The sequence below is a fragment of the Charadrius vociferus genome, unplaced genomic scaffold (assembly GCF_000708025.1).
Source record: "Charadrius vociferus isolate BGI_N301 unplaced genomic scaffold, ASM70802v2 scaffold187, whole genome shotgun sequence".
In the NCBI taxonomy this organism is placed as follows: domain Eukaryota; kingdom Metazoa; phylum Chordata; class Aves; order Charadriiformes; family Charadriidae; genus Charadrius; species Charadrius vociferus.
The window spans coordinates 897,804-914,422 of NW_009649180.1; the positions used below are offsets into that span (position 1 = coordinate 897,804).

General features: G+C 37.0%; 1 protein-coding gene across 1 annotated transcript in view; it reads right to left on the reverse strand.

The window, feature by feature from the left end:
* LOC104289674 (chromosome unknown open reading frame, human C10orf11) overlaps positions 1–16,619 on the reverse strand; it is a 679,646-nt gene that overhangs the window by 98,646 nt on the left and 564,381 nt on the right. The window contains exon 6 of the mRNA XM_009888662.1: positions 7,773–7,857. Coding sequence (XP_009886964.1) covers positions 7,773–7,857 — 85 coding nt within the window. The remainder of the gene's footprint in view (positions 1–7,772; positions 7,858–16,619) is intronic.

The window sequence follows — 16,619 nt, forward strand, 5'->3', positions numbered from 1 at the left end:
TAATTCCCATTAGATGCAGGCTGGGAATTTCGTGCCCAACTCCTTAAATATTTAATGAAATTTTAATCTAGACTTGATTAACCACTTAATTACTCTCTTTTTGTCTTTTAAAGTCTTGCTGCAGAGAAACACCCGTATTTTATTCCCACAGACACATAGCGCTCCAGGAAGTGATTCTCCTAGAACTTACTTCTGGTCAGCTTGGTCACACCCCTTGGGTTCACTTTCAAACCACACAACACAGAGAAGGCTCACAAATCAAAACATGCTGTCACTTAAAAACAAATCTTAACTTTTCTTACCATCAAGGAAGACTGCACAAAACTGCAAGTCACTTTATATGTCATCCCCAACTCATTCACCCTACCCTAGTTTCACATGACTAGTTGCTCTCATCATTGCAACATACAATAAGATAACAGTACATTTTTATGCTTACATTTTAATAACCTACAATATCCTGATTGAAATCCAACATTCCTTGTATACACAGACAAGAAATTGTTGACCCTGTAAGTGACAAGAACATGAATCCAGTGACCCAGAACATGTATTTCTTGAACCATATTAGTCAAGGTCACACTCAAATCCAACTGCATTTTATTCCACATTTGGCGAAGTCTTTGTGCTTTACAGAGAAACATGAAGGCGCTGGCAGAGACTATCACTACTGAGCAAGTGAGGGAAACTGGTCCACGACAGACCACAGCTATTGGTCGTGGTGCTATTCCAGTAAACAAATAGATTAGGGCTCAGGAGAGATACTACCCGAGACCCTCCTTAATCTGCTCTTTCATTGCTACCCAGCGATAAACCACTCCACAGCTGAGAGCTGAACAGATCACGTGTATGTGTACCAGTCCTCTCGATTCCTTCAAAAGGCAAAATTTTTGACTGTGTGTCAATTCACACAACTGGGACAGATATATAATGCATTTGCAGACTTGGGGCAAATACCAACACAGGTGGGCTTCTGTTACTGATAGAGGCATTTCACAGCAGTAAGCCTCTCTAAGGAAACATACCTTCCAGCATTTCTCCCCACCTACATTGTTTCACTCATCCCTTCTACCTATTCTTCTCACTGCAAAGCAACCAAACCAGAAAAAATAAGGAGGCAGTAAACTAGAGTCCAGCTTGGAAAGGACAAATTACAGTTAGAGGTATGAAATTAGCTGCACCACTGAAGAAACAGGCATGGGTCAGTACCATTCATATCACCTCCAAGTGTCAGTTTTGGCAGGTCTACGGGCACAAGCAGCGCCATCCAGCAGTGGCTATGAGAAAGGCCTGGACTGCCTTTCTCTCAGCTGCATCAGAAACAGCTCACAACAGAGTTCTTTCAACAGCTGACATTACCTTCTCACACCTCCAGACTGCAAGGACTCCAGTACATCTCCGACAGATTTTCTCTTCCAAATCCCTTTAAATAAGGGAAACTAACTAAGACAGGAAAACAAAATCTTTTCTTAACCAAGTCTTCTCTCACATTGGCACTCGCCTTTACCATCACTTTGCTTTCCATACTTCTCCCATGTCTCTCATGCTTCCATTAATGTCCATTTCCCAAACTGAAAAACAAAGCAAGGCACTAGAATCCAATTTCTCATTTCATACAGGCAAACCAAATGAGATTTTTTTTTTCTTTTTTTTCATAACAGACTCCTTTTAGTCTTCTCCCACAGTGCCAAAAGAAGAGAATTTCCAACCGCTCCCCCTGAGGCTAAGTCATGAGCACAGCACAACTCACTGTTGGGACATATTTCCTGGCATTAATAGGAAATGTCACAGCTTATTTTTGAGTGTTCCTGCCCCTGGAAAATATGATCTTGTCTATTCCATGCTACTGTGAACTTTTTTTGTCTGTTTGTTTTAAGGTTATTCATCTCATGGTCAGAAGATCCTGGCCTGAGAGGTATGCAGTCTATCACTCACCATAACATCATGCAGCTTAAAAGCTATTGTATTTTCAAAGGACACCTCATGTAAACCAACAAAGAAAATTTCTCACCATTCACAGCATCTCTGCCCGATACAGAACTTCCATATATTGCATCTGCTTGCAGTTCTCTTATTCATCCTATTCTTAGTTATTAGACAAGCTAAAGCAAATATGTCTTACATACATGTATAGACACCTTTTGTTAAAAAAATGTTTAAGATTCCTTAGATTAACTGGATGATAAAGTACTACCCACAGGTTTATTATTATTATTATTAGTCTCTTTTTGGACAGCATACAATGAGCTGCTTTATGCAGATATACAGAAAAATCAATTGATAAGCATAAAGTGCAGTTCACATTAAGAAGACTAACTAATTATGATAAGTTGCTACATAAATTGCTTTGTGACTTTCCCAGCAATCAATTTCAAGCTCTAAATAAGCCTCTGGCTTGAAAACACAATGAGTACCTAACAACTGTGTCAATAACAACAACAGAGAAGACTGCAATGATAATATAAACAGGATAATTATCTTTCTGGAAGTAAGTTTTTATGCAAACCGATTTCCTTTTCTTTTATGTCTGTGATTTAAAGACAGCATGGCTTTTCAGAGTGCATGCATATTGAGTTGAAAGCCTTCAAAAAGAAGAACTTTGTATATTAACATTTATTATTAAGAAGTCAATTTTATAATTTCACTTCAGAAAGTTTAAAGTATTATCTTAAAACTCTAGACCCAGTTCTTGAAGGATCGATAGACATTATTAGTTCCAGATTAAGTCAAGAATATGCATTCTAAAGTACGAGCCGGCTGAACAAATCGAGGTAAAACAGGTAAATCCCCAGAGATCACTTTGGGGCTTTCACGTATCACATCAATTATATTACTCCCTCTGGCTCTCCAAAACTTCTACCTTTTTCCTTCAACAGCAAATTTTGAAAGTAGTAGATCTCCTTTGACATCTATTGGATTGTAAATTCCAGCACAACTGGACGGCTAAACACTTGTTCTGCATTCTAAAGTACATTTCTGTCTTGACCTCGTGCATATCTCAGCTCCTACAAAGCTAGTAGCTGGGTTTTATGTATGGTGCACCCTAAAAATCAATCAGAATGCATTCTGTATAGTCATACCAGTCATTACTGAAAATTTAATACGCTGAAAACTCTGAGTACAATAGCACAGCATAATGATCACAGAAGAAAAACCAGATAGATCAAGTTGAGATGTCTCTCTAACAGATTATAGGCCTACATGCTTTTGCTTGCTTAGAAATGCGAAAGTTTGGAAAGAACTTAATTCCAAAACAAATCTTCAGCACACTCCTGTTAGACGAAAAGCGAAACTGAGAGCAGAAGGAAGCTCTCCTCTCCTTTATTCAACAATGCTTAGTAAAATTACCTTCAGAGGGTTAATAGGAAGCTTAAAAATATTCTGTCCCTGGATTTCTGGGAATTGCTTCTGAACGTAGTTTATGACTTTCAAACTCTGGTTAGACCGTTTCAGAAAATAAGAAAATGTATCTATCAGTTGACTCAAAGACACTGGTAGAATAAATAACAATCTTTCATTTGGGCACTCATCATTCAAATATAAAACAAGAAAATGTAATGTCTGTGCATATCAGAACACTTGGATAATTAACTGAATAGACACCAAAACAGGACAGTGGATTTGTTCAGGAAGTTCTTACAAGCCAGAATAGATTGGAACTATTAAACCTTGGCATAAATCCAAGCTAAGGCTCTAAAAACTACTTACATAAATACAGGCTTAGTTTTTAATGGAAACTGCTTCTTCTTCCTTTTACCAGTAAGCTATGGGGCAGACTTACCACTGGTTGTTCCCAGAAACAAGAGCGCAAGAAAAGGAGTCATTTGTAAAATGTTACTGGAAACCAAACGCTTTGGCAAATGAATAGGTTTTCAAGTAAACCAGGTAATAGACAATGTTATAAAACATCTGTTTATACAAAGGGCATCCAGCACCTTTTTTTTTATACGGGAAAACCAGATTTTCAAGATATTTGTGATTTAGTAATATTGCTTCTCAAGAGATAGAACGATAAATTACTGTTTTTCCCACCAACTGCAATGCATTTCCTATTAGAAGGGAATTTGAGTTTGAATGCTTACACATAACAGAAGAACTTCATCCCCAAAGATGCCATTATGAAAAAGGAATACACAACCTGAGGGGGGCGGAGGGAAGGGAGTCTTTTTCCACACATCAAGCAAATTATCCTTAAAATTACATTACTTCCATTTTGGAATGTCTTTTTCCATCAATTTCAACTATGTTAAGAATCAAAACCTCTATTTTAAGATTTCATATGTACCCAGTTAATAAACTGTTGACAAGGAACAGAAGGTTACCTGAGCCATACATACAAAGCACTAAAAAAAAAAAGTGACATAAAGAAACAAAAATTTTTGAGCAAGTTTCTACTAAACCGTACTACGATTCATTACTTTTGTGTACTGGAGCATGGCCATTTCTACTTAAAACCAACAATAACTATCTGACTTTTTTCTTAAAGGTAGATCTGGACAAGAAAGGTGGGGCTCATTTTATTTTGTTTCATAAGAAAATATGAAAACTAGAACAATAGAAGCAATAGAATTTACAAATAAATGAAGCATGGCGTATGACAGGAGAACATGCCTTTAAGCTGACTTGTTTCATCTGGGTAAGAAAATTGGACAAATTTCACACAAGTAAATCACTAGTGTATAAAACCATATAAAATGAAATACAAATTGCTGGTTTAACAAAGACCAAGGAAAGACCCTTAGGAGTTTGAGATCATTGTTTTGGAATCAAAACAAAAATAAAGCCAGCTTTAAAATCACCACTTTGGAAGGCTTGCCTAATGGGACAGCAATTAGATCTCATAAAGAATCAAGAGGTATTGCTGTCAGGTGCCCAAAACCCGCATAGAAGGCCAATACATTTTCTACTATAAAATACAAAGAGTGGGACCGAGTAAAGGTTCAACTTGGAAAAGTAGGTCTTAGCAATGAAGTAATTTAAGGGAAAACTCCTTCCCCCAAGATGGGGAGAAATTTTCTAAAGCTTAAAAATGTGTATCCAATATTTATTGCTCTCTTCATGTAACTAGATACTCAAGCATCATAACACTTGATATAATATTTAAAGTGATTATTCCGTATCATTCCACACTGATGCCACACTCATATGCTGTTTCTGTGGGCTCTGAAAGTGAGCGAGAGATTTTTACAATTTGTGAATATTGTCTGTACAAAATATGGAGTCTACGCAAAAGACCAGATTCTGTCTGGAAATAATATACGATATGCAGGAACATGAAAGCTATAAGATGCATGGTGCAATGCATGCAGAATTATATATTTCTGCTCTCCCTGCAAAATTCATCGCTAAATAGAGTGAGAAATGTCCCAGTAAAACTGTAGTTTCAAATACATTCAGCTTGCTCCTGCTCCCCCTCCCAATCCCCCCAAAATCAATTTACAGCTGTACCAAACCATTCGCCAGACTTTCAGATTCTGGTAAACAAGTTTCTCCAGGGACAAATAAGAGCACTCACAAACTTACAGCATTTTTCTTTCCAGTTTGCACTGAAAACTGCCAATATTTACATATGCAACAGCTGATTCAATCATTTTTTACAACACTGAAAGCATTCAGTGAAGAAAAAAATTGAAGATATTCAGAACCTAAAATAGCATGTTTAAGTATTTCATTCTTTTCTTGAGGATTTTTCTTTTGACTCCAGTTAATCTTTTATGGGCTTGTGAACTTAAGAGATTTCTCCATATAAAAAGAAGCTGATTGAGTTAATGGGCCCTGCCAGCAGGTTGTTCCAAGCTTTATTTACAACACCTGGAATTTTGGAACATTTTCTTAATTATTTCCTTGTGAATATTTTTTTATATATATATAAAATTTATTGGATCATGCTAACAATGACTCTTTTAGGGCCAATTTTACCCTTTTTTTGGATGACACTCTCTTCTCCGTTCACTTTATTTATAACTGTGCTTAATCATCAAGGAAATTCTCAGCACACGTTTAGCATGCAAAGCAGAATATTTCTGGGAAGAATAAAGAATTATTTGAACAGCTAAGGGTAAAAAGCTGATAATTTGGGGAATATAATTTTCCCCTTTCATAGTAAGGGAGCAGGCATGCTCCAACCCTAGCAAAGACAGTGGTACTTAGAGCCTGGTAAGCTCCAGCTCTGAACAGACACCCACATGGACGTGTCTGCAACGCCTACTAGAGCCACACTATTGCTTTATTGCAAGAGAAGTCAATCAATAATGCAGGCACACAACTTTTGAAGCTTAATGCTACTGGCATTTCTTTCACCAAGTCACATACCAAAATCAGCCATAAAGCCATGCTTCTAATTCACCATCATCTAAATAAAGAGATCTGAGGATACCTGACTTTTAATTGTACTTTTTATAGAACTTAGGCATTCACAACATTCTGTCATTCTACGTATTGTCTTTCTAGACCCTAGATATTTAATCCAACACCAGAAATCCAACCTCAAAGCAATTATGCTTACCTGAAAATCAAAGCCACAACGCACATCTTGGTCAGTAGGTTGCAGTTATTTTCATTTGTGGGCTTTTAATCTCTGAAGACCAGGTGTGTGCTCAAATACAGGATTTTGGTTTGGTCCTTTTTCTTTAAAAAGTTACTACATAAGCTCAGAGTCAGAACACAATGCAACATAGCACTTCCAGGACATCTGATTCCCAGTACACCATACCAATTTACACCAAGACCAGGATGCAGCTTCACACCCATCGTTAGCCCTGGCACAACAACAGCAATACAGGCTGCAACAAATTAAAGTCCAATCAGTTGCTTTCCTCATCCTTCCCACCTGAATCATAGATCCTTGTTCAGCTGCATTGCCTGCCTGATTCTTTCAGAAGGTTTCAAGTAAAAAGGCCTTCTACTAACTCTGCCACAATCTTCTGCAGCGCTGCAGAATTTGAACACGCGCTAAAACTAAGGAACCATCAATTCATAAATGTAAGACTGATTTGGATTCTGGTATCCTATACAAAACCTGCCTCTACACAAACGGTTTACATGTTCAACATGGAATCAACATGAAATGTGGGAAATAGATTAGAGTATTGTTGCTCTGGTTTAAAGCTGAAAAACACTGCAAGCTTTGTAAATTTAATCTTTTTAGAACAAAGGTGAAAGAGTTTGGAATGCATGCTTCTTGACTGCTCCAGTTTTTCACCTGTTCCCTAAACTTCTGCTCTATAGGTATGCAGAAGGAATTTGAGAATTTGCCCAAGGTGCTTTTTAAGTTCTAAGGATTGGTGAAAAAGGAAATTGAACACTGATCCACCTTTAACATTGAAAAACAGAGAAGAATCCCTTGTTATTGCAATGAAAACGTGTTAACATTTCAAAATTATAGCCCTAAACTGTTTAAGCGGCCAAAAAGTTCTCTCTTTACAAATATTAGAAAGTTTACAAATTCTCTCAAAATTACCAAAGCTGTATGTAATCATCTACTTAGCAATATTTAAGTACCTTAATCTCTACGTTTTCCTCTCACGCATACAAAAACATCACTGAATGTTATTAGCCATAGATTTATTTGCTTTCCCAGTAGACTACCTTTAAATCCAATTTAATATGAGTTCAAATCTGTAGTCTTGACCGGTACGGTTTTCTCATCTAGTGCTTGAAAGGCACAGTGTTCTCTGCAAAGTGCCAACGCAGCAGTAACTAACACAGAGAAGGCCTTACAGGAAAACTTAGTGCCTTGCAGCAGTTCATACCAGTAAAAGTTTGCTTCATACCTCTGTGATTGGTGAGGTCTCTGGATCCCGAAGGCAGAGGTGTATAGTGCATCTCTGGAGAGGTGGAGGCAGCATCACTGGAGGCCTGTGTGATAAAACAAATATTATCAGCACTCTGAGCAAAAGTCAATGATTACGCAAAGAGGATGCACCTGCAAGACAAGTTCTGTGATGTGGTTACAGGTGCACAGAGTCACCAGCCATGGAGGATTAATTTGTTTTTGTTAAGGCTGCCTGCAATCCTTCAAGGTAGCTGTACTCACAAGAGTTTACACAAACATTAGATTATCATTGCTAAAAGAACATACAGCCCACAGCTTCGAAAATTACCATCTTCATCAGGAAATCTTTAGGCAATGTTAAAAATGTTCCTCTTCGTGAAATAGATTAATATTTACCTGAAGGAAGTTATGGGTGAGTCCGCATGTAAGAAAGGAGACAGAAAATAGAGAGCTGGGATAAGATGCCATACTTTGCAAAACTAAGCAAAAAAAAAAAAAAAATGATTCAGCCATTCCTCTCTCCTGCGAGCTAAATGAAGGAATCTCTTAAAAATTATAATGCCTGTAATGCAAAAAAAAGTGGGCAAGTATAAAGAATTGTTAATAATAAACACTTAAAACCCACGTCCAATACATTTAAAGAAGTACCAAGACGACCTGCTCAGAACCCTTAAAAGCAAAACGTTAAGGGAGAAGAGAGGAAACTCAAAGCCTTCCCCAAAACAAAAATTTCAAGATCCTATGATTCCAATTTAAAAAGCTTAGACTATGGAGCTATAGTTTGCAATAAACTCACCTTCAACCAGATGGATGTTTCATCTGAAGGAAAGAGCAATATAAAGCCATGACAAGCCACATTCACCACCTCGCTTTTTAGTTACAGAGCAGCAGTGTTGCATTATTAGGACGAGATATGAAAATAAAGGACTGTGTTGATGAATATGAATCATCATCACAGCTTTTAAAATTCATTTTAAGTTATACAGAGTGATATCATGGTAGTTATATGTGCAGTTTCAGGTATAGAGTTTGCTCTGGAGTGTTTACAATCTACCCATTGCAACATAGATAAAAAGATGATGGGTTTTAATAGAAGACACAAAGGACAGTGTTTACTAAAAGTTACGTGATGATTTCTAATAGAAAAGATAAGGCAAATAAAGAGAAGAAATACAAAAGCTAAAATATTCCTGGAATCTCATGATAATTTACTAAAAGGAGTCTTGAGAAAATAATTGCTATCTTCTATGCAGTTTTTTCCCTAATGATTTATTGGTTTATAAGCTGCAGAAGTCAATCAAAGGAATTCACGTCAACCTTACTTCTTATTTTGTAATTAATCATATCCTCAAAATTTATAACTTTTTTTTTAATTGAAATTAATTCAAAACCAGATTTGTAGTCTCTGGTTAAGATAAAGGTGTAAAATAGGGTTATAATGTCTGGGAGAAGAAAAAGCTTTAATACTAATTCAAATCTTAATTGCCAGACTAAACCTAAGAACAACAACCAGAAATCCACAATAATGAAAACTAAGTTTATTAAAGACTGCAGCTTAGAAATCTTCTTTGTCATAGCTGTTGGACCCCTAGATGATAGTATATTAAAATGTTAAGAAGTGACTGAGTAGATTAGTATACAAAGCTTTTGCTTTTGGAGACAAGCTGTCAGTTTCTATGTCAGACTATAGTTATAGTCCCATTTTTGTCTCTACCAAAAAACAGGTCACAACATGAAGACGCATCATGCATCAAAACAAACATCTTAATAGAGACAGGTTTGCCTCAACAGCAAGGATGCTACTTATCAGATATGAATAAAAATCTAGAAAATCCTGCTTCCGCTGACTCACCAGTGATAATATACCCTTTTCAGAGGGGTAATGCTATAGACACAATTCTCACCTTCAGCTACAGTGAATAAGACTTTGATTTTAGTGAACTGTAAACATGCAGCTCAATCCACCCTGGACTATGAAGTATTGGAAATCTTCTCTCTGATGACCAATATGAGCTGAGGGTACATAACATCTCAGAGGATGAGACAGATGCCCCTAACGCCCAGCAACAGGACATCTGAAATGAACTCCAAGAACAGGCATCTGCTTACAACTATCTGTTTTCTTTCTGAGTTGTCTGGGTAAGACAAGAAGAAAAATGTCACTATTTAACATAAGACTTCATCCCTGTAAATCAGTCCAAAAGCTGGAGGAATAAGTGGTCTCATACTGTACACTCTAGATGTTATCTGCCTATTCAAGTGTACTTATTTGGGACTCTGATAATGGTGGAGGTTTCTCTTTGGTACTTTTAATCTCAATTTAGACTGTTGACAGCTTGATGATAGCTTTTCCTAAAATTACTGGAAGAGACTTTGCCTTTTCAGCCATATACCACTGAGTGAGCAAAATTCAAGAGCTTCTAAAAAGGATATTGGAGTGAAGGGGCAATTTAGCTTTATTTCCAATTTTAGGAAAAGCAAGAAAAGGAGGGTTTGTTTATTGGTGTTTTGCTGTTATTTTATGTACAGTATATAATTCCCTGTCAAATATAGAACAGTTTTCATTACCTTTGAGCTAAGCATTCAGTTAGAGCAACTTTAATTCTACGGAATATCATCCAGGGTTAGGATTGTTTTGCACAAACACTGTCTGGAGTTATGAACCACTTTTCTGACTAAACCTGTGCAATTGCAGAAAGACAACTATTTGTTTTCCCTACCACATACTGACGTTTGGCCCTAAGCTATTTTCCAAAGAGATTTGTATAGATTGTATTACTCTTAATATTCACAGGAATGTTTTGACAGTGACTGCATTGACATGTGACAGCTATGTCTTCAAGTATTGGTGACATATGCATCAGAACTTCTTGTTGTAGTGGAAAGTAACTACAAATACAAATAGCTTCGAGGAAAGCTGGTTAAAACGGGCAGTAGCTTCAGTTTTGTAGGAACAGGTCACTAAATAGCTCAGTAAAGAAATTCTACCACTATTATTACAGGAGAAGCTTGTATTCTTGCAAGCATTAAAGTCATCCGAGTTTTGCAGTATATCATAGTACAAAGTATAAAAGTTACAAGGCCAATAAAGTTAGACTACTCACAACCTAAGTTATTCACACAACAAACATCTGCTAAACTGAAGTATCTCTGTCTTTGTATTAACCTGTAAGTTTTGTCCGAACTAAGAATTGTTGTATTTGATACTAAAGAGACATTGTAAAAGAGCCCCAAATCTTCAAACCATGTTCATCAAAACTACAGATACTATAGAAGCTGCAGTTAGAAAAGAAACAAACAGCAACCAAACTAACAAACACAAAAAAACAACCAAAAAACCCCTCCAAAACCTAAATTCTGAGTAATTTTAATTAAAGCAATGGTTATTGTTTAGGAAATTTTACTTTCTGTTGATGAGTAAGATATAGCTATTAGGCTATATTGTCTATAATGGAACATCATTAATCCTGTTGATAGTTGATATTCTTCTATTTGTGTCACATAGCTTGTAGTTGCATCCCAGTATTTCTAGTCTAATAATTACCCTTATTTCTAAGGCATGCCACAAATTCTTTACACACCTATACACAGCAGTAACTGTAGTAGCCATTAACGTATTATACCTGACAAATTTTACAGTACAGGAAGACCAGCAGCATGTTGGCATGCTCCTGACAAGATGTCGTGGTTTCAGTTGGGACAGAGTTAACTTTTTTACTAGCAGGTGGTATAACAGTATGTTTTAGATTTGGGATGAGAAATACTTTTGCTAGCACACCGCTGGTTTTAGTTATTGCTAAGCAATCAAGGCCTTTTCTGGTCCTCATATTGCCCCGCCAACAAGTAGGCTGGGGGTGCACAAGAAGTTGGGAGGAGACACAGCCAGGACAGCTGACCACAACTGACCAAAGGGCTATATATAGTATAGTACATATCAGTATATAAAGCTGGGGGAAGAAGAAGGAAGAGGGGGACATTTGGAGTTAGGGGTTTGTCTTCCCAAGTAACCATTGTGCGTGATGGAGCCCTGCTTTCCTGGGGATGGCTGAACACCTGCCTGCCCATGGGAAGCACTGAATAAATTCCTTGTTTTGCTTTGCTTGCGTGAGCAGCTTTTGCTCTACCTATTAAACTGTCTTTATCTCAACCCATGAGGTTTTTCTCACTCTTCCTCTGCTGATTGTCTCCCCCATCCAAACTGGGGGGAGTGAGCAAGCGGCTGTGTGGTCCTAGCTCCTGGCTGGGACTAAACCACAACACAATGGTTCAATAGATTAGAAAGATTTTAAATGTTTGAGATTTCTCCTTTGCAACATGTTTCTCATCCAGTATGGGAATATCTCAAGTCTCCAGCATTTCACAGTGTGACTCTTTTTTTCAGGGAACTGATGAAGAGGCAAATTTCTTGGGGACAGCATGATACTCATTCTCTAAGTCTGACCCACAATTATCAAGAGTTCTTGTGTTCTGTGATACTGTTGTTTATTTTCTTTCATCACAGTTTTAACACTTGTCAAAGTCATCTAGTAAGGTCACAGAGAAATGACCTTAGCAATTTGAAAGCTCATTGCTCCTCATTTAGTCATTTACATTCAAATAAAAATGGAAAACAATATTGTGACATTGCAGTGATGAGCCCAATGGTACATATCACATTATCAGATGCAAAACTTGGACTTAGTAAGAACATATGATTTATTTCAAAAGAATTTTAATATATCCACAGGGAAACTACAATTAAGAATGAAGGAAATCACTCCATTATCCATTTTTTAAACTGACAAAAACATTTCTCCAGAAAGGTATATGATTAATGGAGCAATCTGTGGTATAGTTCCAACTTAAAGAATCAACTCATGCTTGCTTTTGAAAAACTTTTCCTTATATGTAAACAAACAGTAATATTTTCCTGATAAGCTTATTCTGTCTCAAATGCACTCAATGCTCAAAATTAATCACACTGTAACAGATACATGGCTTATTATAATTTTAAGAAACGTCTGCATAAACATCTACTTAGGCTAAGGACTCCTTTTGGATCTTTTGGGCACACATATCTCCCCCAAGAGACACAATGGCACCAGTCTTCAAAAATTCATACATATTTTGAAAACTTGCCTAAATATCTGTGTACCAATACATTGGCACTGTGTCGATTCAACCCCTTTGTAACACCAACGGCAGCAACTCACGTGTCTTAGCCCGAGTATATTGCATGATCATGATCCAATGACATTTGTTGTAAAATGTACAGAAACTTTCCATGGAAATCCTCCTCAAGATTTTTTGTCCCAAATTTTTAGACATAACAAAATGGAAATTATTTTTTTGCAAATTAAATGTATATACAGAAATCATGTTTGAAAAGGAACACAGTCTGCCTAATAACAGAAAAAAGATTTAAATGTATTCATTTTGGGTTGAATTTATGACATGTTTGCAGAGAGTATCAAACCACTTACTTTAGGGATCCTGTTTCTTCCCATGAGTTTGCAGAGCACCAGGAACAATGGGGCTTTGTTTTCACGGTGAGGTCTTTGAGAGCCTCGTGATAGCACAAAATATTGCAGGAAGCAACAACACAGCAAGTCTTTAACCATTCCATCCTAGGGAATGGTTAGGGAAGAACAACTTTATTTCCAATGTATTTGCTTTTCTATGAAGTCAGGAACCATACAGCCAGTGAAAGGAAGGGATAGAGTGTGAAAGAAAGGGTAAAGAAAGAGACTAGAAAATACGCCAAAGCAGGACCTGATAAAACCACTACATATGGCAGGCTACAAAAGGTCTTGCTTTCCTCTCCCTAGCTGTGAACTAGGCTAGAGGTGTCAAATGGATGAGCCTGAGTTTGCAACCGATCCCAGTACAGTGTTATGTTCTGGAAAACCAACAGGTGGCATGGCATGCTTACGTGGAGAGACAGCTTTCCTGGAAGCAATGGGATTTCCCAATCCCCCTGCTCCACCGCCAAGCACAGTTAACCACCAGTAGGCAGTTGCCTCTACCAAACCTCCACCATAAATTACTCACTTTAATTAAGGGAAGGAGGGGGAAACAAAGGCGTGCTGTAATCACAACTTGCTTGATCTCTATAGGCTTACTGAGATGACCTCTTAACCCTGCACAGAAATAGTGATTTGTTTTAAAATCTGGTTTTAGACGTTTGAACATGGTACTGAAAAACAGAAGAACATAGCAGATGAGTATTGGATGGAAGGTGGGAAGGGAGGAAAAGGATATCACCCACTTTTGTCTCAGTCTCATGCCTTAAACTGAGCTTGTCATATTTTTGCTGAATGTCACAATGATCTGAATGACTTTCTTTCATCAACAGCCATTTTTAAGAAAATGAAAAACAGTAATTTAATCAGTCCCAATAAATAAGACAAACACAATCCGATCACTATGAACTAATGTGCCATTTTAATTTATTTTTATAAAAGTATCTCATTAGAAAGAATTTCCTAGGGAAATATAGGGAGTCTTTTTCCCAACTTTCTTTTCTTATTAATAATAAAGAGAATTCATGATACAAGAAAGAAACTTAACAGTGGGTATTGGTAGGATAAAGGATTTTTTTGCCTTTGTGTTTTTTGCCGACCAATCTAATACTCACAATAATAATGTTTCAAAACATCATCAGGAGTCTGACCTTCTAAGTCTGCGATGCATAACTTTTAGTATGATGTGGAAGTGCAAAATATTTTTCTCGTATGCAAACACAAAGTAAAGTGTGAAGGGAAGGGGAAAAAAAAAAAAAAAAAGAATAACACTAAGTAACATTTAGAAGAAAATGAAGTTAGCCACAAACTGGCAACTGGCTCTTAAAGGTCTGGAAATCTAATTAGACTAAAGAAAAGTTTCATTTGTTTAATCCCCGAATTCCACTTTTCAAGGAATAAAACCCCCAATATTTGGATGGTACTAGTAAGGGAGCATACTGCATAGTATCAGGATATATTGTACATCTGCTGCATGAAAATAAATTTGTAGAGACCAATGGCTGAAAAATACAAATGGTCTGCTATTTTTGGCAACCACACACGTTCCTTCAAATACTTTCAGCTGCTGAAGGAAGGAAAGGGGGGACTGTAATTCAGATAAGCCAATCGTCTTTGAATCATGGTTTGACAAACAGTAAAATTAAAATGCCTCTGCTTTCCAAATTACATCTCTCTACATGACATTCCATTTTTATATTTCTAAACACAAGAATAAACAAAAATTTAACTAATATTTATACCTACGTTAGCAAAAAATGCTGCAACCCATTTCTGACATTTTTAAATTTAATAAACAACACAAGTGTTTCAGCTATAATCAAGAGTGTGACTTTGAACTTAGCAAATTTTCATTCCAGACATTTTAGCAGCCTGTTTCCATCTGTGATGCTATTAATAGAGTAGGCCAAATTATTGTAGTACTAAGACGACAACGAGGACAGTGATCTTACATTTTGGTTGGCCTTCCAATTCCAATAACCTTTAAAAAGAAAAGGCAAGAGAATTTTGCTTATGTAACAGAAGTAGTGGAGCTTAAGATTCAAAGCATTTCAGAATATATTTCCCTTATTCTCATATAAGAGAGATTATCGCTTCTCACTTGAATTTACTTTACCTTTTGGTTTTCACTTAATGTTAAATTGCAGGGTTGAGAGCAGGGTGCAACTGGATCAAAAATGTAAATGAACATCAGATAATTCTTATGCATTTAGGCTTAATTGAGTGTAATCGATATGTCTGGTGTGCAGCCAAATTCAACTATTGTGAAAAGCACCTAATGTATGGACATTATTTTTGGACTACTGAATGCCAGAAAATAATGAGCTGGCATTCAGCTTTGGTGAATCAGACCTTGAATTTTCATCTAAGAGCAGTTTTGAATTATTACTGAAGATAAGGTGTAAATGTGCAAGGGAATTTTATCCATGTTTCTCCCATGAATCATAAATGAGGAAAAAAATTACAGTCTAAATTGCACTTAAAAGGAATAAAGTCTTTTCATGTCATACATGATTTATCAAAATGATCTCATTTTAAGAGTACTGTGGTGTATCTTGATTAATAACATTAGTAAGCATGATGAATGGCCTCTTTAATGGTAACACAGAATTTATTGGCAAAATCCCTACTTCTACCAAAAAGGGTGGGAAGTAAAACACACAGCAGCTAGTAACTTGCAGAGACAGCTTAAGTAAACTCTCTCTTATATATTTAGAATTTAGACATTTTTGAAAATTCTTAATTTGAATTTATTCTCAGGTTCCTTTTGAAAACAAGTACCAGGCTTTACATAATGTAACAGCTCTAACCACTACAAAAGTCACTTTGCGGTTCCCTGCAAAACAAGCTGAACTCTGCACGTACTGTAAGAGGATGTAGTGTATTAAAGGTCTTTCAAGAACATCGGCCCCATCCCCTTATGACCTTTTTCAATATCCTCTTCATTTTGCTTTAATATCCTAAATGCTTCCCTTCTCCCATTACTCCATCTTCCCCCTCTCCCCTCCCCCTTTTTTTTAAGCCTGCTCCAGCCTGCCCTAACTAATTTCCTTTTGGGCTGACAGATCAGAGGCCTTCCTACCACCGTTCCTTTTAGACTTGTGAAGCCCTCCTCGTAATCCTGCTGCTTGTCCACAATTAATCTTTCCAGTTGCCACATTATTAACACTACCACCCACAGACAGAGGATGCCTGAGCACGGCTGGACACTCGCTCCCCACTGGAGCATCAAAGTTGTCAATCACGCACTAGTCAGAAAGTTGCCTGCTGTCAACATCAGAGGTTTTCATCCTCTCCTACCCGCTGATCAAACATTTTTCTTCAGAAGATTAATTCCAAGTCCC